At 52.2% G+C, this 26797-nt stretch overlaps 1 protein-coding gene across 5 annotated transcripts in view; it reads right to left on the reverse strand.

Moving 5' to 3' along the window:
- HOMER2 (homer scaffold protein 2) overlaps nt 1–26797 on the reverse strand; it is a 100056-nt gene that overhangs the window by 39940 nt on the left and 33319 nt on the right. The window contains exon 1 of one of the 5 annotated variants that reach the window (XM_079764140.1): nt 24575–24704. The exons of the other annotated variants lie outside the window; for them this stretch is intronic. Coding sequence (XP_079620266.1) covers nt 24575–24579 — 5 coding nt within the window. The 5' untranslated portion in view covers nt 24580–24704. Of the gene's footprint in view, nt 1–24574; nt 24705–26797 lie in introns of those variants that run through there. 5 annotated transcript variants of the gene reach the window in all.

The following is a 26797-nucleotide window of genomic DNA, read 5'->3' on the forward strand; positions in this document are numbered from 1 at the left end:
AGAGAAATATCGATGGGAGAGAAACACATCGATTGGTTGCCTCTTGCAGGAGCCCTGACCAGAGCCTGGGCCAGGGAGGAGCCTGCAACCGAGTGGGTGAGGATCCAGTCTAACCCGAATGCCCTTGACTAGAATCGAACCCAGAACCTTTCGGTCTGCAGGCGACACTCTGTCCACTGAGCCAAACCGGCTGGGGCTAGCCATGGGCTCTGAATGCCATGCTAAGGAAATCAGTCTTTGTCTTGGAACTGTGCGCCATGGAACGTTCATGTCAAAGCTATTTTCTCTTCCGTATACAGTATATTCATATGTATATAATGTTAAAAGCACTTGGACAGCTGTTCTCAACATTGTGTGATATCGCCTTTAAGAAACTGTATTCTCTACCCAAGGCTGCAGGAGATCACGTGGGAGCTGGGTGGTGCACTAACATCTGTCATTTGAACCACACACAGGGCTGTGACCTGCCCTTACAAACTAGCCATGGCATCAACAGGCACCTTCTGGCCACAACGTTTCATCTATGGAAGATATCTTGTCTTAGGATATCAACATATATTCATGATTTTATCCCACATATGGCATATTGAACATGTATGTACACAATAAAAACTAATTCTCTCTGCCCTAGTCGGTTTGGCTCACTGGATAGAGCGTCACCCAGTGGATTGAAGGGTCCCGGGTTCAATTTGGTCAAGGGCACAAGCCCAGGTTGTGGGCTCGGTCCCCGGTGGGGGGTGTGCAGGAGGCAGCTGATCAATTATCCTTTCTCATAGTTGATGTTTCTGTATCTCTCTCCCTCTCTCTTCCTCTCTGAAATCGATGAAAATAAATTTAAAGGAACAAAATGAATTCTATCTGAATCCAAGGTGAAAAAGGAAGCCTTAAACAAAAACGTAGTTTTATGATTTGCACACTGTGAACTCCACGAGCCAAGAATCAGAATCCATCCAAGTGATGTTTTCTAAAAATCAGGTGGCGAGCTGCCCAAGTCTTAACGATTAATGATTCCTGGAACAGCCGGATTCGGGAGAGCACAGAAGATTGCCGGAGGAGCAGCTTCTGTTCTTCCTTTTGCTGTAACACATCTATGCACAGAGATTTTCATACGAATGGCAGGAAAACACAATCTAGAAGACCTGATGTCGTACCTGATGTGAGGACATGACTTGGCAACATTATGCCTAATATTAAGCAGATACGATTTTCTTAAAGAACTGGAACAATCATGTTCTCAGTTTTAAATGTGGAGGGCTTTTGTATCATTTATCTGTAGTAAAATACCATTAGATGTCTGGCCATTTATGTGTTTTGTTCTCAATAAACTAAAAATAAATTTCTCTGATGTTTTACGCTGCTCCAATTCAAAAGCATTCAAACATAAATGTGAACTATTGTGCAGCAATGAATTCTTATGTCTTTTCCTGGGAGGCCACATCTTGCTATCCACTTTAACTAAGAATATGTTTTATCTTATGATCTGTTGACCTCCCACTAATATCTTAAAATGGGTAAATTGTGCCATGGGAAGTAAATTCAGGAAGTGCCCATTTTTGAACAAAGGAGCAGCACAGTCAGAACTGCAACTCAGAGGAACAACTAGCGTTCGTATGGAGGATCACTGAAGGGGGAAGACTGGAGGCTAATAAAAAATCACTACGCAAAAAAAAAAAAAAAAAAAAAAATCACTACGTACACGTCCAGGCACGGGACGATGAGAGTGTGGCCAAGAGCAGTGGGGACAGAAAGAAGGAAATGGGTTTGTAAGATTTCAAATGTGCCATCAGGAGGACTTGTTAAAGCATCAGATGTGGGATTAACACCAAAATAAAAAATATAAAACTGCTCTACATCAAAATAAAATTTAAAAAAAACAAAACACTTTTGTGTTGCAATTGATACCATCAAAGAAATTGAAAAGATAACCCACCGAACTGGAGAAAATATTTGCAAATCATACATCTAATAAGGAATGTGCATTCAGGACATATAAAGAACTCTTAGCCCTAGCTGGTTTGGCTCAGTAGATAGAGCACTGGTCTGGACTGAAGGGTCCCGGGTTCGATTTCAGTCAAGGGCACGTGCCCGGGTTTTGGGCTCGATGCCCAGTGGGGAGCATGCACAAGGCAGCCAATCAATGGTTCTCTTTCACCCTCTCCCTTCTTCTCTGAAATAAATTTTTTTTAAAAAGAACTCTTAGAACTCAGTAACAAAAGGACAAATAACCCAGTCAAATGCAAATAATCTGAACAGACTACCCCCAAGAGATACAAATGGCCAATAAGCACACGAAGAGATGCTCAACATTATTAACCATCAAGAAATTGCAAACCTGAGCTACAATGAGATACTACTCCACACCCACTAGCAGAGTGATAACGAAAAAGACAGACAATAACTAGCGCTGTCGAAAATGTAGACAAACTGGAACCTCATACGCCGAGGGTGGGGGTGCAGAGTGGTGCAGCTGCTTTGGGGAAACAGTCCAGCAATTCCTCAAACAGCGGTCCGGGCCTGGTCTCCTCTGCGGTGTTTCTGTCACAGCCATCCCTCCCCTCCTTTTTTTTAAAAAAATATATTTTTATTGAGTTCAGAGAGGAAGGGAGAAGGAGAGAGATAGAAACATCAATGATGAGAATCATTGATCAGCTGCCTTCTGCACGCCCCCTACTGGGGATCGAGCCTGTAACCCAGGCATATGCCCTTGACCGGAATCAAACCTGCGACCCTTCAGTCCACAGGCCAAGGCTCCATCCACTGAGCCCAGCCGGCTAGGGCCCTCCCCTTCTTTCTATCACCCATAAATTTGTTGCAATCTTTCAGCGGCTGGTACTTCCCTCCAATTCACTTTGCTGTCACAGGATTATACTTTTAATAATCTCTCTGTTATCACTTCAATGGCTTCTGGGCAGAAAGGTATAAATAAGTACATATGCTGAATCGTCCACCTTAAACTAAGTTAATCTCATTAATTTGTCAGTTATAACTTGCATGTACTTAAAGGATAACAGTCCGACTGGCGTGGCTCAGTTGTTGAGCATTGACCTATGAACCAGGAGGTCATGGTTCAATTTCTGGTCAGGGCACATGCCCAGGTTGCAGGCTCAATCCCCAGTGGGGGGCATGCAGGAGGCAGCCAATCGATGATTCTCTCTCGTCATTGATGTTTCTATCTCTCTCTTCCTCTACCTTCCTCTTTGAAATCAATAAAAATATATATATTTTAAAAAGATAACAGACATTCTATCCTAAACCCCTTGTCCATGGACTTCTATTGGAGGGATGGGGCAGTGTGGGGGGGTTGAGGGGGTTCCATCCAGCTTGTCACCACCTGCCCACCCCCGACATGCAGACCTCCCTTCTCTGAGCTCCACTGCTCATGCCACAGATGTGCCGGGACAAGCTAAGGACCTGGCCAACGGCATGTGGGTTTCCGCTTTCCAGGACTTTTTTAAACAGCACAGCACTGCGTGGCCTTCCCTGTGATGCCAGAACACATCAATTGAGAGAATGTCCAACTTTAAACCAAGGGCGACTTTTACAGGTTCCAGTGGCCCCAGAGAACCTCTTTACTCAAAAGCAAAGCCTGCATGACACATCTCTGCTTTACAAAGGCTCGAGTTTAAAAATAAACACGGGCATTTGCAAGAGCGCAAAAATAGGAGCACAGCCCCACGGAGCCCTGGGCTCTAGGTGCGTGCTCACTCAGAGGGAGCCGAGCGAGGCCGCGTTCAGGCCAAAGCAAGCCCTGGTGGACCTCCAGCCAGCGGCACACGAGTGAAGGGCGCCTTTTTGGTGCTCTGTTCCCTCGTACTACACCCTCCCGACCGCATCCCATTCAAACCAACCACAGGCGCCCACCCTGTCCAGCTATTCATACACGGGCTGTGCAGGCAGCCTCCAGAGACGAAATCCGGGTCCTCACCCAGCCTTGTCTCCACCCGATTCTGGGGCCTCCTCCCCATCAATCCCTCACCTACCCGACAGGCTTAACCCAACCTGCCTCCTGCTAAGCTGAGCCTCCCCCAGAATGCCTATCGCTGACCTCCACTCCTGACTCGGGCTCCCCTCCCGCCCCTGGTCAGAATCCTACATCCTTCAAGGCAAAGTGCAAATGGGTCACCTTTTCCATCAGAGGCACCAGCCCCAGCACCAGACCGAGTTCTCTGCCTGGAGCCCGGCTCCTTCTGTGGCCGTCACACACGCTGCCTTGGCTTTGGGCAGCTCTAGGCGTGTTGTAACCCCAAACTGGGCCATAAGCCCCGCCTGGGCAGAGGTAAGGCCTTCAAGCCCCTGCAGCACTTGATAGAGGAAGCACTTGAAGTTGTGGCCAGCTTTGTGGAAACCCAAGTCGCAGAGGGCCCAGAGGGACCAGCTGCCGGTGACTGGGCCCTGCATAACCCCACAGGGCGAACAGGCAGACGTCACTGACAGCAGGGAAAGCCCTCTCTCCAGCAGGACGGCGAGGTGATGCCTTCCTCCCACGCTGAGATATATCGACCCGCTCAGCTCCAGGCTGCCCCGGCGCAGCGGGAGGCCCAGCTTTTGGCCTCCCCACCAGCAACCTCCTCCCTCTACCCCAGCGTGCCGGACACATGACCTCTCCCATGCGCCCTGCCTGGCCTGGGAGAAGCTAGAAAGCACCAACCAGAATGAGCTCAAGGGTGTCCAGGACATTCTATCAGGTGCCATGGAGAGCCTGGCACCCCAGAAAATGTGTCTCAACCAAGGGCTGGGGGAGAGGGCTGCACAGAGAGGGAACGACAGGGACCGGGAGCCCCCCCCCCCGGCCCCCCATAAAGGCGCTTCATACTTCTCTGGGTTTGGAAGGGAAGTGTGTAGAGTACTGGTGGGTCTTCAGCAGGTAGCAATAAGTGACTAGGGGGAGAATGCCATGTTTCTCCATCACTCTGTGTAGTGCTCCGGCCTCTAGAGGTTCTGATGGATCAGATGGGGAGGGGGGGGCCCCGCAGTACTGGCTCTGTTCTAGTTCCTTCTCCCTTTTGGAAAAGCCCTGATGCTTGACGTTTAGCGGACAGAACGAGGCAGCCGCCAAGTGTCAGACAGCTGGCCCCAGAACAGCCCGTGCCGGGTCCGTGTTCCAAGGACACATCGCCCGGCTCCTCCGAAGGGCCAGATGGCTCGTGTGTGTAGACTTCTCCCCTCTTGGTGTTTACTTCTCCTGGTGCTCAGCTTCTGCCTTCCGTCCTCCATTCACGGCGTCCATGCGTGTTTACATCTTCAGAGCAATCCATGGTCCTCTACTCAGAGATCTATCTGGTGTGAGGTGTGTGTGTGTGTGTGTGTGTGTGTGTGTTAACCCGCACTCTCCCATTGATTGATTCTTAGGGAGAGTGGGAGAGAGAAGGAAAGACAGAGAGAAACATCGATATGAGAGAAACACATCAATGGGTTGCCTTCTGCACGCACCCCAACCAGGGCCCAGGCCAGGGAGGAGTCTGCAACCGAGGTACGTGCCCTTGACTGGCATCGAACCCAGGACCTTTCGGTCCGCAGGCTGACGCTCTATCCACTGAGCCAAACCGGCTAGGGCGATCTATCCGGTTTTTAAGCTGGAAATGCCTTTCCATGGTCATAGGCAATGCTGAGATCCTCAGCACCAGCCTCAGCATCCCTGGGACGAGGTATTCCTGGAGGTCCCGGCATGTATTAAGTGTGAGCTGCCATCGGGCTGAGCACTGGCACACGTATCTCACCCAATTGTCCCAACAACCTTGAGAAATCAGAGTCTGTGTCTGTCTTCATTTCAGGGAGGGAAACAGAAAAGCGGGAAGAGATGAAGTCAGCTGCCCAAGGCCACACAGCTATTCAGTGCGAGTCACCTAAGCCATCTAGCCCAACGCGTGCTGCAGGCGCCTTCCCACCCCTCCCCCTCCGCCTGCACCAGTGATGTCCCAAGCCTGTTCCACAGACCCTCCTCCCAGACCACTCAGCCGCTCTCCCCTCCCGACCCCCCCCACGTGCAGGCTGATGCATCCTGAGCTGCTCAGCAGGTCAATGGGCAAAGAGGTTCATTCTTGCCCATCCTTAACCAAGGCTATCATCCCGGTCATTTATCCTTAACTCCAACCCACCTATAATCTCCATTTCATGCGTCCCACTCTCTGTAATTGGCGCACACACACCCCACCGGCCCAGCCCATGCGCCCCATCACCTTTACCTGCCTCTGCCTCCCACGGCCCTTTTTGTCTGCTAACCTGCCAGAAAATGTACCTGTTTGTTACTTTCACTTATTTTTACTTATTGTGTGTCTCATTACAATGTAAACTTCGTGAAGGCAGGGAGGGACTCATGGGTCTCGTTCACCGATGACCCCAACACCATGGACAGCGCCTCGCACACACTACTCCACAAATGCCTGGAAGGATTATTTTTATAATTAATTAATATCCTTTTTTTATAATTAATATCCCCTTTCCCTCCTATATTGTAAGCTCTACTTGGACAGAGGCCAGATCCATCGTAGTCACCCTGGAAGCACTCAATGAAAATTAACTTAATTGACTGAAGGAAGGAGCTCAGCTAGGATGTGAGGAGGACGTGGCTGGGCTAATTTGCTGCTCGCAGGGCAGCTTGGATGCAGTTCTGGTGCCACTGGCTGCCACCTGAACACAGGTGACCTCAATAAACGGGGTGATTCTGATCAGCACAAGCAGAAAACACCAGAAGCCCTTGGACAGAGGTCTGAGCACATAGGGTGGTTTCTGCCTCCGCCATGCAAATATTTGGTCGCAGGAATGTGGGGAAACTGCTTTTACCTGTTCCGGTGACGACCTGAGAATGTGGCTTCTGAAAACAGACCGCCCGGAAGACCCTCCACTATAAACATCTTCCTGCAAAAACACTGGTAGCTCGATCCTATCTAGGTCTCAGATGACATTTTCAGTCTGCCTTCCTCTTCAAGCTGCACTCAGGATCCCCTGGTTGCTTTAGCTATTCGTGGGTAAGAGATCTGCTCTAGGAAAGTGAAGACATAAACTAATCACATTTTGTAAGATGCAGAGAGAGAATCAAATCTCACAATATCAGACTCAAGCTGACCTCTCACCTGGGATGGAGGACCCTGAATAAAGTGCATCTGACTGGGGAGCCTGTCTTGAAACCACTTCACTAAAGCACCTTGTTGCTCGTGTTCCCATCAGGCGGGTCCTTCCATGACAGCCAAAGCAGCGGCAGCATTTGGAAAAAAATAACAACATAGCCGTGGCTGGTTTGGCTCAGCGTTGGCCTGCGGACCAAAGGGCCCCGGGTTCGATTCCGGGCCAGGGTACATACCTCAGTTGCAGGCTTCTCCCCAGCCCGGGCCCTGGTTCAGGGCATGTGCAGGAGGCAACCAATAATGCGTTTCTCTCACATCGATGTTTCTGTCTCTCCCTCTCTCTTCTATTCTCTCTAAAAATCAATGGAAAAATATCCTCAGATGAGGATTAAAAACAACAACAACAACACAACACTCTGTGTATCTTTGAGACAAACAACACAGGCAACCACCTAAAGCACGAACCACTGACGAGTATGGGAAACTGTGGGAAATGCATGTGGGAAATTCTGATTTGTGGCCAAAAAGAGGGTGAGCAACTTGAGTTCTGGAGAACTTAGAACCCTCTTGTGTCCACATTAATGTCGATACAACTAATCTGACAACTAGTAAGACCTAGCCTAACAGGTTTATTTATTTGAGATTTAGATTCCTATTAAGTGATGGGAATAATGTCTTAATAGACGTGATCACAACATGCAATTCAATAGGACTGAAGACTGAAGTCATTCTGAGAACCTCGGCTGAAATCTGAGAATAGGACCAGGGAGGAACTGGGAGACAGAGGGTGAGAAAGGGAAGACGAAGGAATGGCTGAGGGATTCCTGGTGAGAAATCTGTAGAAAACTCAAGAGAGCTGTCTGAATGGCCAGGCGATCACATCGGCGCAAATCCCTGCTTTTAGCCCCTGCCCTCTGAAAGGCAGGCTAACAGAACGTCCTTGAGGCTCATCTCTGCTTTTCTTTTAAACCTGACGTTGCACTTTTGAAACCAAGGTTGTTTTTGTCACGGAATAGTAAAAGTCTTGCCGAGTGTGAACCTCGGAGCCAGACAACACATATAACCACCAGCCCCGCTCTGTGTTCTGGCTGTGACCTGAGTCAGGTCACTTAACCTCTCTGAACGCGTTTCTTCATCCATATAACACGAAGCTTAAATGATGATAATGCACATCAATAGTCAATAAATAGTATTCCCTTCCCCCTGGCAGAACTCAGTCTTCTGCAGGAACCAAGTCGGACTCCACAACGGCCATCTGGCTTGACCCTGTGTCTGTCCAGCGTACCGCTCTGTCATGCAACCACAGAAGGGCAGACACCAGGAAGTAATGGGCCAGATCTGCGATGCCACCATCGCTCCTGCGCGAGGGACTTCCCTTCCCTGCACAGACTACAAATGCCCACCAAGGACATACAGAAACCAGTGCCAATGCTCTAGTGGTTGGGGGGATACACACTGGGTCTGAGGCCACCGTCACCTCATGTGGCAGCAAAGGGACAAGTAAGACCAACTAAGAATTCCTGGGGTTACAAACATGATGAACGCAGCCGGGGGTGGGGGGGGGCGGGGGAGACCTGCAGGGCCCCTTCATCCTCTTTTGTGACATTTCCAAGGTTGTGCCAATCTCACCACGTGGCTGGAAGGCAGATGTGTGTGTGTGAAGCTGCCTCAGTTTCTCCACATGGCCAACCTCTCCGGGCACGTGCCCAAGCTCTCCCCTGGAGAGGGCGGCTCTGAGGGCTCCAGTGCGAGCGGCCTGGCCAGCACGCCATTCTCAGTGAACGCCGCTTAATTATTTAAGGAACGGGGCATTGTTTCTTCTGCAGGCCAAGCGTTCAGAATATTTAAAATGCACGGGAGAAGCCAAGGAGTGGCTTTTTTTAGCTTCCTCCCTCGAAGCAAGTGGTATAGCTTTCAATCAAGCGGTGGGATTCCAATTCCAGTTTTCCAGAATATTCCATCCTTAGGGAGGCATGCCTGCTTTAAAAGAAAGAAAAAAACAAAAACAGAGAAGCAGCGAGTGGGAGAGACCGGAAGCTCTGCAAAAGCCAGGCTGGATGAAGTACCAGCGCTGTCCCACGGGAGTCACTTTTAAATTTAGCAAATCTCTCTGGTTCTGTTGGTGTCAAAGGAAGGTGGGAGCCCAACAACCACTTGGGGACACGCTGGGTGTGGGGTGTACGGGGCCCCCTCCCTCCCAGAGATGAAGCTGTGCTCACGCCAGGTCTGCGAGCCCACTTCGGTGCGAATCTCACCCAGCTCTGCGTCAGCAAAAGGACCCCCCGTCTAGTGGGGCGACAGAGGGCATGGGGTGTGGGAGGAGCTGAGCACACCCAAGGCCGCGCCATAGGGAACCTTGTTCCCACACCACAGAGGGTCGGCTGAGGTCCCCGGGAGGGGCGGGCCGGTCCCGGAGATGGTATTTAATGTGCTGTGTCCACAAAGGAGGCCAGGCTCCCCGGGCCTCTGCACCCCAGAGCTGCACACCTGAGCCCCTGCAGGGGCTTCCTCGCTCCCGGCCTGAGGACCAGAAAACCCTGGTATCACGCAAAGCTGCTTACTCCTCAGAACAAGAAGGTTTGGACCAAGTTTTGCATCAAAAGCATCCCAGGCCACCTCCTCTGTCACCTGCCCCGTGCATACCGCACCTGTGACAGCTGCTCTCAGGCTCCCCAGATGCACACAGAGCCAACCCCAGGCTCCCCCTCCCTCCCACTGATCTGAGTTCCACCAGGGGAGGTCACTCAGAGCACGCCCGCACCCCTCCCCCCATGGCAGCTGGTGATCCACATGGAAACAGCTCTCTCCTCCCCTTAACCCTCACCTCTTGGCCAAGTTCTCTCTTCTCTAAGCTAAAATGCCCAAATCGCCCAGTTGGTGTGGCTCAGTGGTTGCGCATCGACCTATGAACCAGGAGGTCACAGTTCGATTCCTGGTCAGGGCACATGCCTGGGTTGCTGGCTCGATCCCCAGTGTGGGGTGTGCAGGAGGCAGCCGATCCATGATTCTCTCTCATCATGGATATTTCCATCTCTCTCTTTCTCTCTCCCTTCCTCTCTGAAATCATTAAAAATATATATATTTTTTAAATAAAATGTCCCAATCCATTAAACAAGTGGTTCTAATCTCTTTGGGGTCAGGGACCCTTTGAAAGTCTGATAAAACCTATGGACACCCTCCCCAGAGACGCACATATGTATGTACAGTTCTCCGGGCATCTGCGGGGAGAGGTGTTCAGACCCCTGCCCTGGGTCCAGAGGCCCCACCTCAAGAAACCTTCCTTCAAATCCTCCTCACAGAACACCACCCAGGCCCCTCCCACTCCGCTCTCCCTCCTCCAATTATTCCCCCACTCATGGAAATCTGGATCAACCCTGGTGCCAGAACCAAATACAACATTCTAGATGCACAGGAAAGCAGGCCCAGCACCTCCTTTATTATTTTTTTAACATATTTTTATTGATTTCAGAGAGGAAGGGAGAGGGAGAGAGAGAGAGAAATATCAGTGATGAGAGAATCATTGATCAGCTGCCTCCTGCATGCCTCCCACTGGGGATTGAGCCCACAATCCGGGCATGTGCCCTTGACCAGAATTGAACCCGGGACCCTTCATTCCACAGGCCAATGCTCTATCCACTGAACCAAACCAGCTAGGGCCTATCAGCTCCTTTACCACAGCCATTTCATACTCCGACCAAGGTCTTCAAAGTTATGGCCAGGGTTTGGGACAACCATCACCAGGCCGACTCACCATCAGCTTAAAATCCCCAAGTCCTTCCCCTGCTCAGAAAGACATGGCTCACTCCCCACCCCAATAAGGAGCACACCCCACCCCCTTACCTCAGGGAGAGGCCACACCCTCACACAGGCTCTTGGGACCTCCTGCTCTGTTCATTCAAACCTGACATAGTCCTTCCCTGCAAACCCTCCATGGGCTCACTGAACTCTTCAAACTCAGCAGGCTCCATCTGCCCAACCAGAATATTCCCTTCACTGATGCCTTAACCGAAACCTGGCGGGTCCCTGAGGACAGGCGGGTTCCCTGCCGCACACCGCACACACAGCTGACTTGCTCCTCTCCCCCCCACACACACACAGAAGCAGAACCCAAGGGGTCAGGGCGACGGGTGTCCTTCTGCCTCCCCCGCCCCCACAGGTGGCTTTCTTCATGCCCCTGGAGCAAACCAGCGCCATGGGCTGGAACTCATCCTCTGGACCACACCCGCCATTCCTGTCACCGGCCTCCCACCCAGCCTCCGAGCCGTTTCCTGCCATTGGTCGGGGCTTCGGCCCCAGGCCCAGCTCCTTCCTCTGCCCAGCTCCTGCCACTGTCACCATCCAACACCCTGGGCACAGTCCCGTCATCTCCTCCACAAAAATGCCTGCATCCCAACGCCCCTCCGTGACCTTCTGCTGCAGCCTTCCCAGGACCCCTCCTCTCCAGGGATGCACCGCCCCGGAATGTGCATTTCCAACTCCCCGCTTCCTGCCCACCCGCCCGCTGCTGAGGCATCCCCACCCCAGAGACCCCCACCCGCTGACTGACCTGCTCTCCACCCCCACCTCCTGGCTCCCCTCTCCCCTGAATGGCCAAACCCGCCCGCCCCGTGGCCTATCGCAGCCGCATGAGAATACCCTGCCACCCCAGGCTGGTGCGTCTTGCCACCTGCCTCCTCATGCCCGCACCCAAGCCACTGGGCAACGTCACCAAACTGGGTGGACGAGTTTCCCTTTAAATTCATGTTCTCTGACCTCAAACTGTCACTCCGCCACAGTTCCCAAGCCTGGGTTTCTCCAGCAGGCGTGCCACCCCCTCCCAGACCATTCCACACCTTCTCCTCCTCCTCAGACTCCCCACGCCCCGTCCTCCACCCGCGCCCTCAGGGGTGGCCTGCCTCAGACTTCATGGAGCAAACAGGAGCCCCGGCTGGGACTCAGGCATCTTCCGCCACACCCAGCCTGCTCGCACCTGCCTCCTCCGTGGCCTCCTTTTCTCCCCTCCAGGAGAGGGTGCCTCCCTCTCGGCCCCCCCCCCCCCCCGCCCTGCCCTCCGCGGGCCAGTTCTTCCTCTGATGCCGGAACTGCATCTGTCTCCTCTGAAGGCCTTGGCTCCTCTGTGGTCCCCTTCTCCGGGGCAGCATTCCCATGAGCACCCACAGGGCTGGAGTTCTGTCTTCAATGCATTCTCCCTCTACCTGCAGCCTCCCATGTTAGTGTCCTGTTTCTCTGCTTCCTTAACAGTCAACTTCTTGAAAAAGTGGTCCAGCCCTGGCTGGTGTGGCTCAGTGGATAGAGCACTGACCTGCGGACTGAAGGGTCCCAGGTTCGATTTCGGTCAAGGGCACGTGCCTGAATTGCGGGCTCGATCCCCAGTAGGGGGGCGTGCAGAAGGCAGCCGATCAATGATTCTCTCATCATTGATTTCTCTCTCTCTCTCTCTCTCTCTCCCTTCCTCTCTGAAATCAATAAAAAATATTTTTTTTAAAAAAAAAAAAGAAAGACAGACAAAGTGGTCCGCATCCCCACAAACCCCCTTCCCAGCCTCCCATTCATCTTCCAACCCACCTGGCTCCTGGCTCCACCTCACCACTGAGCCGGCTCAGGTCAGGGCCGCCAGCATCCGCCATGCTGCCTGGTCCCGGCCACGTCTCAGCGGTGCCCAACACCAATGCCAAGCCCGCCTCGTTGCGACACTTCTCCATCCACCGCCTTGATGCCACTGCCCACTTGCCTCCTCCTTCCCGAGCCGCGCCTCCTCCCACTTCGCTGGCTGCTCCTCCCGATGCCACCGAGCAGTGGGTGCTGCAGGCTCCTGAGCCCGCTCCTGCCCTGCCGGCCCCTCCCGACCACGGCCTCGCCCAGGCCACCTGCAGTGTGACCTCTGCTGGCCCCAGAGGCATGGAGTCCAGTGCCTTCTCCCCAGCTCCACTCACCACCTCCGGCCTCCCATGTGGATGCCTGAGCTTGACTCCCCGACCCCGCTCCCAATCTGCCCTCCCGGCTTCCCCACGTCTACCAGATGCTTAACCCAAAAACCGAAGCGGTCCTTTTCTGTCCTCCCTCTCCCTCATCCCTTAGCCCACGTGCAATCCCTCTGACAGTCCCAGCGAACCCATCTCCAAACCATTGGTGGAACCTGCCCACTTCTCTCCCTCTCCTCCTCAGCCTTCTCGCCCCAGCCAGTGTCCTCTGTCCCTGAAACCAGGAACCCTGTCACTGGTCTCCTCGCTTCACTTCTTCTTTTTTTTTTTAATCCTCACCCAAGGATATTTTCCCATTGATTTTTAGAGAGAAGGGAAAAGAGAGAGAAATATCGATGTGAGAGAAACACACCAATTGGTTGTCTCCTGCACGCGCCCTGACCAGGGCCTGAGCCGGGGAGGAGCCTGTGACTGAGGTCCACGCCCTTGACCGGAATCAAACCCAGGACCCTGTAGGCTCTATCCACTGAGCCAAACTGGCTAGGACCATAGCAGGCTTCTTACCCCAGAAGATGGGTTCATCGCAGCCCTACCTCACTGCATCTCAAATAAAAGCCATGCCACAGCCGATGTCGTCCCCCCCACTTCTCTCTAGCCCCACATTGAGCTCTGTCTCCTCACCTGTGGCCATACGGCCACGCAGATCTGATTTCCATTTCTGGAACATTCCGGGCAGCTCCTTCCCACTCTAGGTTGTGGCACCTGCTCCTCCCTCCACCTAGCAGGCTCTGTTCCTGTTCTTCGGTTTCAATGTCACCTCTTCGGAGAGGCATCTGAACCAGACATCCTAACGCTGGTCTCAGCCTGTGCTTCTCTCCCTCGTAGCTCTGAGCACACCTTCATTTACAGGCGTCTTTGGGGGGCAGGTGCGGGGGGCGGCAGAGACAGGTGGTGGAGGAGGAAAAGGAGGAAGGGGAGGAGGGGGAGGAGGGGATGGAGAGGAGGGGAAGGGGGAGGGGGAGGGGGAGGGGGAGAGGGAGAAGGGGGAGGGGGAGAAGGGGGAGAGGGAGAAGGAGGAGGGGGAGAAGGAGGAGGGGGAGGGAGAGGAGGAGGAGGGGGAGGGGAGGGGAAGAGGGAGGGGGAGGAGAGGAGAAGGAGGGGGAGGGGAGGGGGAGGGGAGGGGAGGGGAGGGGAGGGGAGGGGAGGGGGAGGAGGAGGAGAGTTTCCCTCACTGGAGTGTCAATTGCATGGGAAGAGGGACCATATCTGATTTACTCGCCATGGGTTACATGTGGAAATGGTAATATTTTGGATATGTTGGGTTAAAAGACATGAAAACTCATTTCATCTGTTTCTTTCACTTCCTTAATGTGGACATGACTAGAACAAGTAAAATCACATCAATGGTGCTCTTACTTCCCCGGGCCTGCACTGGTCTGGTTGGTGAGGGTGGGGAAGATGCAGATTAGGATACTGCGTGGACCTCACATTGCATTATAATTTTTTTTAATATATTTTATTAATTTTTTACAGAGAGGAAGGAAGAGGGATAGAGAGTTAGAAACATCGATAAGAGAGAAACATCGATCAGCTGCCTCCTGCACACCCCCACCTGGGGATGTGCCCAAAACCAAGGTACATGCCCTTGACCGGAATCAAACCTGGGACCTTTCAGTCCGCAGGCCGATGCTCTATCCACTGAGCCAAACCGGTCAGGGCACACATTGCATTATAATTAAATGTTTCACGGGATAAACAGAATAAAGGGGCCTCGGCCAAGTATTGAGGGTGCACAGAAGACAGGTAGATCAGGCCAGGTGACAGCAGGCTTGAAATGCAAACGGATGAGGATGGAGTCATGAATCACTGCCACTTCGATCGATGCCTAGCAAGTAATTTACATCAAATACACGACAGGCGCACAGATCTGCAGGCTAACACTGGGATGAGAGAGGGAGAGGGCCACCGTTTCTTGAATGAATGAGCCAATGAACACACAGATAATCAAACGAAGGCTTCCCTGACCGGCAAAGCAAACCCTTAGCCGGATGCACACAGCGGGGAGGGGCCCTTGTTTTTTTGTCCACGCTTGCACCTCCCCGTGAAAGCAACTGGTTGGCAGGCTGGTCTTGTTGGCATGTGTGGGTCAGCTCTCCTGACCTCCCCTGTCCTCTGGCCCGGGACGGTCCTCCACCAGCCCTACCTGAGGCTGAGCGACATGAGGCAAGGCTTCAGAGGGCAAACCTCATATGGTCTGGGCCGGCAGGAGGGCGAGGGGGGGGGGGGGGAAGGGGGCGGGTGTTGTGCCTGAGGGGATGAGAGATGAGGGGTGGACTGTCTCTAACCGAAAATACCGGAAGGTACCTGCCAACCCACCACCCAAAGCAGAAATCATGATGGTGGAGGTGGTGGTGGTGGTAAACTTAGCCACCGCTCTCCGAGTACTTACGTGGCAGGCACTGTACTAAATGTTGACACACACTTTCTCATTCAATCCATCCCTGAGAAGGTAAAGTTTACAGAGATGACTTGTCCAAGCTCACACAGCCAGCCCAGGGGCCGGAGTCTCACCTGCCTGTACTTCCCCATCCTCCCCGCCCCCAGACAAGTGCCTCCGGGACAAGGAACTCACACCTTGGCGCGACAGTCAGTTCTACCTGCAGTCTGCACGGAGGAGTTAGAGAACTCTGCCTGGTACCCACCGAGCCGAAATCTGCCCTTTGGAGCCTCAATTCCTTTTCCCCCTGAGGGCCTTCTCCGTCACCCCTTCCCCCAAGACAACAGAAGCCAAGGCAACTTTGCTTTCCTCCATGTCGCCCAACAACTCCAATTAAAAGCGTTTCCAATTAAAGATCCCAAAAGGGATCCAATGCCCAGCAGCAGGGTCTGCAATATTCCTCACTAATTGGATCCCTGGGGACGTCCCCGCACCCCCACCCCATGACCCACAGATGAAACTCCCCCGAGGGCTGCAGGAGAACAAAGAGCAGCCCCTCAGGGGTGATCGGGACCGGGATTTCCCGGCTCCAGGCAGAAAGGGCCCTGCCCAAGCCCCTCCTGCGGCTGGGAGGCACCTGTATACGAAGGGTTTCTTTCCTTCTCTTTTCTTTCTTTTTTTTTTTTTTCTTTTCTTTGGGTATGGTGTTGTGGTCAACTCATGTGAGCTCTCCACCTTTTATTTTTTAAAGAACAGTTTACTGATTTTTAGACAAAGAGTAAGGTAAAGGGAGGGAGGGAGAGAGAGAGAGGGAGAGGTAGAGGTGAGCATCGATCAGCTGCCTTCTGCATGCCCCTTACTGGGGATCAAGCCTGCAACCAGGCATGTGCCCTGACAGGGAATCAAACCAGCAACCTTTGGTGCACAGAACAACTGAGCCACGCTGGCCAGGGCACTGAGGGTTTCCTGAAGCATGGCTCTCACGTTAACTGTCTTGGCTAGCGGTAATGCCTTATCCTAAGCTGTTCTGCATGGGGGGACACCATGGTCCCCAGTTCCTCAGAAGAAGAAGAATCAGACTATCAACCAGGCTTGTGAATAAAATGTTTTTTTAAAAAATATCTCTAGTTGTTGACAAACTTCCAAATGTGTTCCCCACAAGCATATTTTTATTTTAACAAGCTAATTTGAAATAGAATTTAAATAAATTCTACCAGAATGAGACCACGTGACTAACAGCACCCGATGGCAGAACTACCGGAGACTGTCGTGCATTTAGCAGAGACTGACAACCTGACGCGCCCCCCACACAAAGCGCACCCCACCAGGAGATTGGTTCCTGATGCCCGTGCGCGCCTCCCAACCTATAAATACGACTTGGGGGCAGCCTGCATGCAACACCTAGGTGTGTAAGACACATAGCAAGCCATGCTTAGAGACCAGGGTATCAAAACCAATGCAAGCCCGGCCAGCATGGCTCAGTGGTTGAGCGTCGACCTATGAACCAGGAGGTCCCAGTCTGATTCCTGGTCAGGGCACATGCCTGGGTTGTGGGCTCCATCCCCAGTGTGGGGCGTGCAGGAAGCAGCCGATCCATGATTCTCTCTCATCGTTGATGTTCCAATCTCTCTTTCCCTCTCCCTTCCTCTCTGAAATCAATAAAAATATATTTAAAAAAAGAAAAAGAAAAACCAATGCAAATTACAAGTTTTGTGCCTGACTGCCTTCTCATGCTTCGTTTTACTCACTTTATTTTCATTGGGAAAAAAACCAAAGTCTAACTTTCAAGATCTATGAGGTCAGGACTTGCTACCCCTGAGATTTCTAACACTCTGTAAATGCTGTTTCTCTCTGGCCAATCTGGTTTGGGACTGCTGTGAACTTCACTGTGACAAAGGCGAAGGAAGTTTTTCTTTTCAGATGGAAAAGGAGATCCTATCCCGACCCCATGTACCAACGGGTAGTCTTTTTCCCAAAGGTTTTGTGTTGGCAAAGGTGATAGATCACAGGATTTATCTAGGTTTTGTGCTTTCTTTAAAAACAAAAAAAAATTGGCTTCCAACTGAAGCAGGGACTATAACGTCCTTCCTGAAGGTATGTCCCTGCCCATTCTCACGCCCAGGGGATCCTGTGAGGGAGGAGGTGTGATGCCCATCAGACAAAGGGCTTTTGAAGCGAAGAGGCGCCCCGGTGGGGCCCGGGTGCTTTTTGCTGGCAAAGAACCCTCCGCCCAGGTCTGAAAGCAGCATCTTCCTGCCTTGGTATTTCCAAGCAGAAACAATCCGAGCAGCTGGGCCCTGGTCCACCAACCACCCTTAGCAACGACGGTGAATCCTCATGTTCGCACGAAGATGCGCTAAGGAACGGTGACTCACCCAAAATTACAGTGCCACCGCGCACTCCCAGTGTTCACTGTGATCTCGGTCTCCTCCACTGTGTTTCTCTTTCAATCATTCATTTAAAGCCAACCACTGCTGTAAGGGATTGTCAAAATGTCTTCTTTTATTTTTGTAAAAATATACCCTGCCTTCTTCTAGAAAGGATTTAAGCGGGTCTACAAAGACGTATAAAATCAAGCAAAATGACAAATTGGACGTAGGTGTGGATTTAAATGATGATGTATATTTATAGTTATTGGCATGGAAAAATGTCCACTCGAGGTATCTTAAGTTAAAAACTTATGTTATAAAACAGATGTATGAGCCCTGACCGGTTTGGCTCAGTGGATAGAGCACTGGCCTGCGGACTGAAGGGTCCCAGGTTCGATTCCAGTCAAGGGCATGTACCTTGGTTGCAGGCACATCCCCAGTAGGGGGTGTGCAGGAGGCAGCTAATCGATGTTTCTCTCTCATCGATGTTTCTAACTCTCTATCCCTCTTCCTTCCTCTCTGTAAAAAATCAATAAAATATATTTTTTAAAAAACAGATGTATGATACGATGCAATTTTGTTAAAAAAAAAAACACACATTTGCTCTATGTAGACATGCATATCTCTAAACACAGAGACATACTATACACGGGATAGACAGACCAATGATTGATGACAAAGGTTATCCCTGCGACATGGGATGACAAGTAATTTTCACTTCCTTCTTCATGCTGTTATGTTTTAGTATGAACATGTAATAATTTTATAATTAGAAGCAAAGCTATTTTCATTTTGTTAAAAAAAAAAAGGGGGGGATAGGTGAGAAAGAGTGAAGACAAACAGGGGAGGGCCATCAAACTGAGCAAGGGAATGGATAAATCTGCTAAAGGTACATTTGACTATAAGTTCCCAGGAGCCATTACAGAACAGAGAACTGATCACTTACACAAAATCACTGAGTGCATTCGACACAAACAAACCATCCCTGTGCTCTGGGCCCTCCTTCAGGGGGCTGTGGTGCCCTGGGCTCCAACCTAAAACCCTCAAAGCCAGGAGCTTCTGGGCTGTTTCTAACAAGGATGATGGCTCTCCCCAAAGTAAGAGACGACCTGCAGAGAGTATCCATTCATTCCTACACTCATTCATTCAATCACGTCTACCGAGTGCCACCCCCTTCCCAGTCCTGTGTATTTCTCCAGCTCTGACATAAGGGAGCTGGCTGTCTGATGAGGGTGATCCTAAAATGCTAACAGCCTGCTCAGCTCCTCCTCATAATGTACTGATCCCCAAAGAGCCAGGCACCCCCTCTGACACCCTACGGATGATTAAAACACTCTGTTTAAACTCACACATAGAGCTGGTGTTTGCATCTGTGGCTTATCTCCCCTTATAAACTATAAACCCCACAAGGGCAGGAACTAGCTAGTAGATCTGCTCATCCTGAATCTCCAACAGACTCTCCAATTGCGTTACAGATGAAGAGACTGAATGACCTTTAGAAAGTGAAGTCTAGCCGAAACCGGTTTAGCTCAGTGGATAGAGCGTCGGCCTGCGGACTGAAGGGTCCCGGGTTCGATTCCGGTCAAGGGCATGTACCTTGGTTGCGGGCACATCCCCAGTGGGGGGTGTGCAGGAGGCAGCTGATCGATGTTTCTCTCTCATCGATGTTTCTAACTTTCTATCCCTCTCCCTTCCTCTCTGTAAAAAATCAGTAAAATATATTTAAAAAAGAAAGTGAAGTCTAACAAACCCACAACGGGACCAAGAGTAGACCAGCTCCCTCCGTATATCTGAGAGACTGTATCTATTTCAGTCAACACAAACCCCAAACAAAAGGCCATAATTTGTAGGAACTGCATAGTTCGGTGTGATTCAGGAGGAACGGAAAACTGAAGGAGTGGGGGTAGACATCAAAAGAAAGTACACCGGTATAGGTTACTGAGAGAAGGCCCCGGTGTTAGATAACCAAGATTGTGGCCTCCGTACACTGCAATGTAATCTTGGCTGAAGAAAATAAATGAGTGTAAACTGAAGCCAAACAGAAATACAGTAGATCTTGTTTGTAAACACGGACAAAAATCCACCAAAAGTCACAACAGCAGACAAGCCAGCTTTCCTGCCAGCCTTTCGCGGGCAGATAAAAGGACAATTTACAACCCCAATCCTCGGCCTGAACACTAACCCCACCACAATAAAAGCTAAATGGCTTGCTTTAGCATTAAAAGAAAACGGCACCCAAATGTGATTTCTTTCTCTCTTGGCCCTTGCCACTCTCAATTAAGCCAGCTATATAAAAGGTAATCCAAAAATTATCACAACTTCCAGGCCAGCTTCCAAGCGAGGCTGCCCAGCATATGCAAGCATTAACTCAATCAAAAAAAGATTTATTGGGGGCCTGTTCGGTGTCAGACACTGCTGCGTGCTGGAATACACTGAAGAAAAAGGTAAGATTTCATCCTTGCCGGATGCTATTGGGGAGGAGATTATACGGAAGTAAACAAAGCCCAGATGACTGCCGTGTGCCGTGGAAACAAAGGTGTGTGTGTGAGCGAGGCATGGGGGTGGTCAGGGAAGTGTGTAGCAATTGGAGAGTCTGTTGGAGGTCCAGGATTTTGATCCAGGATGTCGGAATCTGAAGGAAGAGAAGAAGGTATTTGCGGAGCCAGGGCAAGAGCAGAAGGAACAGCAAGTTCAAAGACCCTGAGGCGGGGCAGGAAAAGCCAAAGACAGCAGAGGGCAGTGAGGGGGGGGGGAGGGGCTGAAAAAGGCGGAGATGAGGCCCCCGCCTTGAGGAAAGGTGTATTAGGAAGAGAGTGATGTGATCTGTGGGGTTTTTTTGTTGTTTTTTTTTAATATATTTTATTGATTTTTTACAGAGAGGAAGGGAAAGGGATAGAGAGCTAGAAACATCGATGAGAGAGAAACATCAATCAGCTGCCTCCTGCACACCCCCTACTGGGGATGTGCCCGCAACCAAGGTACATGCCCTTGACCGGAATCGAACCTGGGACCCCTCAGTCCGAAGGCCGACGCTCTATCCACTGAGCCACACCGGTTAGGGCTGATCTGTGGTTTTAAAAGCCAGTCACTTGGGGTCTAGTGTGGAAAATGAACTGGAAGGTCCCCCAGAGTGGAAGCTGGAGAGCATGTTAGGAAGTTAGTCCGGGAAGGAGGCAGCAGTGGCCAAGAACAGAGTGGGAGCTATGACGATGGGGAGAGGTGAATGCACTCCAATATACCCTGGACATCATTCAGAGGTCGGGGCTCACTGACAGCCTGGAGGTGGGGCTGGGGGGAGGGGGGTAATGGAGAGAAGAATCCAGGATGACTCTTAGCAAGTGAACGGATGGGGAAGATGGAGGAAGGAGAGAACTGAAAGGAATCAAGATCTTCAGGAAACATGGACTCATCAGCGTGTAGTTGACAGTTACAGCCATGGCTGGGGGCGGATGACATGACCTAGGAAGAGCATGCTGACAGCAGAAAGGAGCCAGGACCAGCAACACCATCATGCAGAGGTCAGGCAGAGGAACAACCAGCAGGGAGCCTAAAAGGAATCATCAGGAAGGAAGGCAAGAGGAAACCGGAGAGGAGTCGCCATGCCTGGCCGCCTGGCCGGGGCGCCTCAGTGGTTGGGCATCCACCCATGAAGAGGAGAGTGGTGGCAAGAAGCTGGGAGGGGAGGTGCTTCGAGGAGGAGGGAGTGGCCATTGTGAGGAACGCAGCCGGGAGGGAGAGTAAGACAAGGACAGAGCCTGGCAACATGCAGGTCATCAGGGACCCTGGCCGCTTCAGTGGCGAGGTGGGACCGGAAGCCAGACTGTAGAGTGTGAGGGGTGAGCCAACGGTGGGCGAAGAAAACGAATGGAGACAGTGGGTTTGGACATGTCTTTTAATTTTTAAAATATATTTTTTAATTGATTTCAGAGAGGAAGGGAGAGGGAGAGAGAGATAGAAACATCAATGATAAAAGAAAATCACTGATCGGCTGCCTCCTGCACACCCCCTACGGGGGAATGAGCCCACAACCCAGGCATGTGCCCTGACCGGGAGTCGAACCGTGACCTCCTGGTTCATAGATCGACGCTCAACCACTGAGCCACACCGGCCGGGCTGGACATATCTTTTGAGATGTTTTCAGGTGAAAGGGATCCAGGAAGTGGAACTGAAGCAGGAGGAAGCTATTAATAAGAGCAGCTAAAACTGTGCCACCCCATACGGCAGCCGCTAGCCACCTGTGGTTGTTTAAATGTAAATTAAAATAAAAAATGCAGGTCCTCGGCCACTCCAGCCCCATTTCCAGTGCCCAACAGCCACATGTGGCTGGTGGCAGCCATACGGGACTACACAGACATAGGGCATTTCCCATGAACACAGAAAGTCCTACTGGACAGCACTGAATTGAAGCACACGTTGTATACTGATGGGGAAGAGCCTGGAGAGAGGGAGGTGGAGGAAGATGGAGAAATGTTTCCTGAGGAGGTGAGAGGGGAGGGTTGGGGTTCTGGTAGGAAGGACCAGAGGAGGGACTGGCCATCCATTTGGCAAAGCAGGTGAGAAGGAAAACGCAGAGCCGCTACACCGGACACTGCAGGCGTGGTGGGGAGGGGAGGCTGTCCGTGGTCGTCACTGAAAAAGGAGGCTACATGTGTGCGTGGGGAGGAGAGGGGGGTCTGGGGAGGGAAGAAGGTTGGAAAAAGCTGCCTGGGGGAGTGAGAACACAGACTTACCGGGGAAACCACACACAATGCGAAACATTTCACGGAAGAGAAGCAGGACACAGGGACGCTGAATGGGGAAAAGCATCTTAGGTGGGGAGAGGTAAGCTCAGATTTTTTTTTTTTTTTCTTAAATCCTGGTCGTGTCGACAAGGACAGCCACACCAAGGCTGCAGGACCACGGCAAAGTTGCCTACTGGCTGCCCTCCCCCGGTTCTTCCTCCTCCATCCCACTCAACTCTCAGGAAGAATGACATTGGTTCTATTTTCAGTGAACATGGTTCCCTCCACCCGCCTCTGTCTAAACTGCTTATCCAGCCCTAGCTCCATCTCAATTTACAGCCATGGCTTGCTTGTGCATTCCCATAAATTATACAAGTGGGCATATTAAAAATGGCAGAATTAGGCAGGAGTTCCAAACAGCCCTTACCTATAAGAAGTAACAGACATTCATGGATGACAGTAACACTACACGAAAGATGTATCCCACGTTTAAACAAAATCCCCAAGCTATTCCTCCCTGTCTCTCCACAACAAAAATTATTCTCTAACATTTTCTTTATGAGTAAACGTTTTCATTTCCACGGAACTGTTTGATCTCAACCAGTTGGAGTTTTAATATTTGTTTTTGATCACGTAAGTGTGCTGGGTGGGTTTTGCATTGGCTGAGGGGGTGGGGGAGGGACAGGGAGTTAAAATTACCAGATCCCTTTATCTCCCATCTTGAGATCTACATTTGCCAACTCCTTCCCATGCATTTTTTTTTTTTTAAGTATGAAATCTGAGAGCTGCAAAGGTTCCCACTGCTCAAAGAACAGCCCTTTCACAGTCTATGGTGGGGTCACTGGGAATGTGACAGTCTGCTTCCCAGCCAGGGGGCCCCTCGTTAAATCCCCCCGTTTCTGTACGGGTGACACCTCTTGAATCTGCACCAATGTCTGAGGCACATCTCCCGGCCCCTCTCTGTTCCCCTGTCTGCTCATGTTGGTCCGGAGCCCCCATACTTCCCTTCCTTGAAATTCCTCCTGGCCTGCCTCTGGTTCCTTCAAGCACGGTGCAGACCCCACAGATAGAGTTCACTAGGTAAAAGGACTCCAGAAACTTTTCTGGAGCCAGGCACATAATGCCCACTGACCCATGGGAGCTGGGTCCAGCCCCCAGGCAATCTTGCCCCTTGCCACTCCTCGCCTATCCCATACAGGAAAGCAAGATCTCTAGCCCCACAGAGCACAAGTCTTTGGGTCATGATAAGGACGCTAAGCTCAGCAGCAGGGGACACGGAGATGAAGGAACTCTGGTTCACTTGCAACCCCACCCCCCACTGTCAGGCTGTGGCTTCCCTCTGCCCACACACAGGGTCCCTCTACCAATGCTCATCAGCGGACCAACCGGTGGGAAGGTACCAAACCACTTCAGGCCTCAGTTTCCTCATCTGTGAAATGGGCACAATAGCCATTCCCTGAATACTGAGGTCCCCCCATCCTCCATGTAAGGAGTTTAACTGTTATTAGCACAGTGGCTCCCTGACTCACAGCGCCTACTGCTCTGAGAGACGCCTGGAGCAATCAATCCTGCTTTTTAAATTACTTTATAGACTCAGAAGCATTAGTCACTTCGACAGAGTATTTCAACTTCTCTCCTGAGCATCTTGGTGGTTTCCAAGACCGAAGCCTCACCTAGCTCCTCACCGCCTGCCATCATCCGCAGCCATCTCCAACAGACTCAAAAGTCCACCCTCCCTCTGCCGGGGGGCTCTTATTATTTCCTTTCCAGGAAAACTTGGATTTCCATTTTGTTCGTAATAAACCCAACAGCGGAGAAGGATAAACTGCTTCCCACACTCACAGACACAGGCCCTGGAGTTGACCGCGCCCGGGAGCGGGGGGACCGCCGCATGGCCGAGGCAGCAGAGCCGGCCGGGCGCCGATCCCTGCGCGGTGCCCCGGCGGCTTGGAGAGATGGGCCACGGGCCCGGGGCGGAGGGCGCGGGGTCGGTGGCGCGCGAGCTCCAGGCTCCCGGCGGACGCGCTGGAGGCCCGCAGCCCTCCAGCGCGGCGGGCTCACTCACCCCATCTCCGGCGCTCTCCCGCGGCTGCTCCGACGGGGCCTCTGGCACTCGCTGTCTGCCCGCCTGGCAGCTGCTCCCCGCGCAGCACATGCGGTAGCCCGTGCGCGCCCGGCTCAGCCCCGGCGCCGCTCCATTCCGCGGGCTGCGCTGCTACTGCCGCCACCGCCAGGCGGGCGGGCGGGCGGGGGCTGAGCCACCAGGGGCAGGGCAGCCGCGTTGTTCGGGCGGTGCCCGCCCCGCCCCGCTCCTTACGTAACCTCGTGGCCCCCAGGCCCTGCGCTCGGCCCAGGGGCGGGGGGGGTGCCAGTGCACCGTAGCAACCGGCCTCCCTGGCAGACCCCTCCCCTTGGCGATTTTGCATCCGTGCGCCCCTGCTGTGCGCCCCCCAGGAGCTCCGCGCAGTGCTGCCAGCGGGCATCCTGCCCGAGTCCCAGTCGAATGGAGGGGGCTCTGTAGCTCCCCTTAGTTTGCAGGTGAGGACACCGAGGTCCCAGGCAGGGGAGCGATTTGCCCAAGGTCACACGATCAGGTCAGAGCTGGGGGTCTTCGGAATCTGAGACGGGCACAGCCATGCCCCTCAAAGCCCACCTCACCTTGCAGACCACTGCCAGGCTGGGTGCCTCCGGGGGCCGGGCGGAAGCCAGCTTGGCAGGAAGGACCCTAACCTGCGGCAGGTGTTCGAGGCTCTTCCCTGAGAAGCGATGGTGGGTGGGTTCCTAACGAGAGGGCAATTCGTCGCTTTTAAAAGAGACTTTACCAGGCTTGTCCTTCTTCTCAGAGCAAGGAAAACTGAGATGACAAAGGTGGAACCTGAATCGGGGCTGCACTGGGACTAACCCAACCGCGTCCCCCCTCTGGCCCTTCCACAGGAGCACCTGCTGAGAGCTCACCGCCTGCCCACGAGCCTGGCATCTCAGGGCAGTAAGTCAAGGAACCAGCACACAGAGCAGGGCCACCCTGACCCCCTCTGACCTATCCCGGGACCACAACTTGACCTGCTAACCCCCCCCCCAGTTTTTTTTGGGGGGAGGCACCGACAATTGCTCAGTAATTTTCACAACTACAAATCCCATCACGTCACACTTAAAACCCTTCAGTGGCTTCTTTCCCACTGTTCCTGGGATGCAGACCAGGATACTCAACATGCACACAAGGCCCTACCCATCGCATCTTCAGTGCCCTCCCCAGCCTTCTTGCCTCTCAGTTTCCCCCTTGCTTTCCGCACGCCAGCCAACTGGCCCGCCTCCTTTCGGCCCCAGGACCTTTGCACATGCTATGCTAGAAGTCCAGGAAGATTTTCTCCAATACCCTTGCCGAGTCAATTCCTACTCATTCTTTAGATCTGTTAAATTGCCACTTCCCTGTGAAACCCCAGGCAAGACTGCAAACTCCTGTATTTTTTTCTTTACTGCATGTACTGTTATATTTATACAATCATTAGTTTAATATGTCTCCCAAGCAAACTCTATGAAGCCACATCTTTTTGCGCGTATTGTCTCTCCAGTGCCTAGAACTATGCCTGAAAGTCTTCCATAAATATTTGTGTTTTTTTAATATATTTTATTGATTTTTTACAGAGAGGAAGAGAGAGGGATAGAGAGTTAGAAACATCGATGAGAGAGAAACATCGATCAGCTGCCTCCTGCACACCCCCTACTGGGGATGTGCCCGCAACCAAGGTACATGCCTTTGACCGGAATCGAACCTGGGACCCTTGAGTCCGCAGGCCGACGCTCTATCCACTGAGCCAAACCAGTTTCGGCCATAAATATGTGTTGAATGAATGGATTAGCCAATAGGCCAGGCCACAAACATACACAATTGGCTAGTGTCCGTAAGCTCACGTTTAGAGCCAGGGAGGGATAAGCACTTGGTCCTGGAGGAAACTTATCGATCACGAGCTGAATCCCAAAGACCAGGCCGGGGGGGGGGGGGGGGGGGGTTCCTGGCAGTGACAAAGGGGAATAAGTGGCAGGAGCCAGCTCCGCTGGTTCGGGGTATAGTGGGGCCAAGAAGTGTACAAATTCTGAACAGGAGTTTCCTTTGCTCGACTGATGGGAAGGGCACACCCACACTACCTTGGGAGGATGCGCTGATGCGAGCAGGTGGGGCTGGTGAATCACGGGGCTGCTTCACACCGTCAGCGGAAAACAGGGCAACGCGGGAGGTGGGGAGCCCACGGGAGGGGAAATTCTCCGTGGTTAAGTGGCTGTCACTCTGGGT

The sequence above is a fragment of the Cnephaeus nilssonii genome, assembly GCF_951640355.1.
Source record: "Cnephaeus nilssonii genome assembly, chromosome: 24".
NCBI lineage: Eukaryota > Metazoa > Chordata > Mammalia > Chiroptera > Vespertilionidae > Cnephaeus > Cnephaeus nilssonii.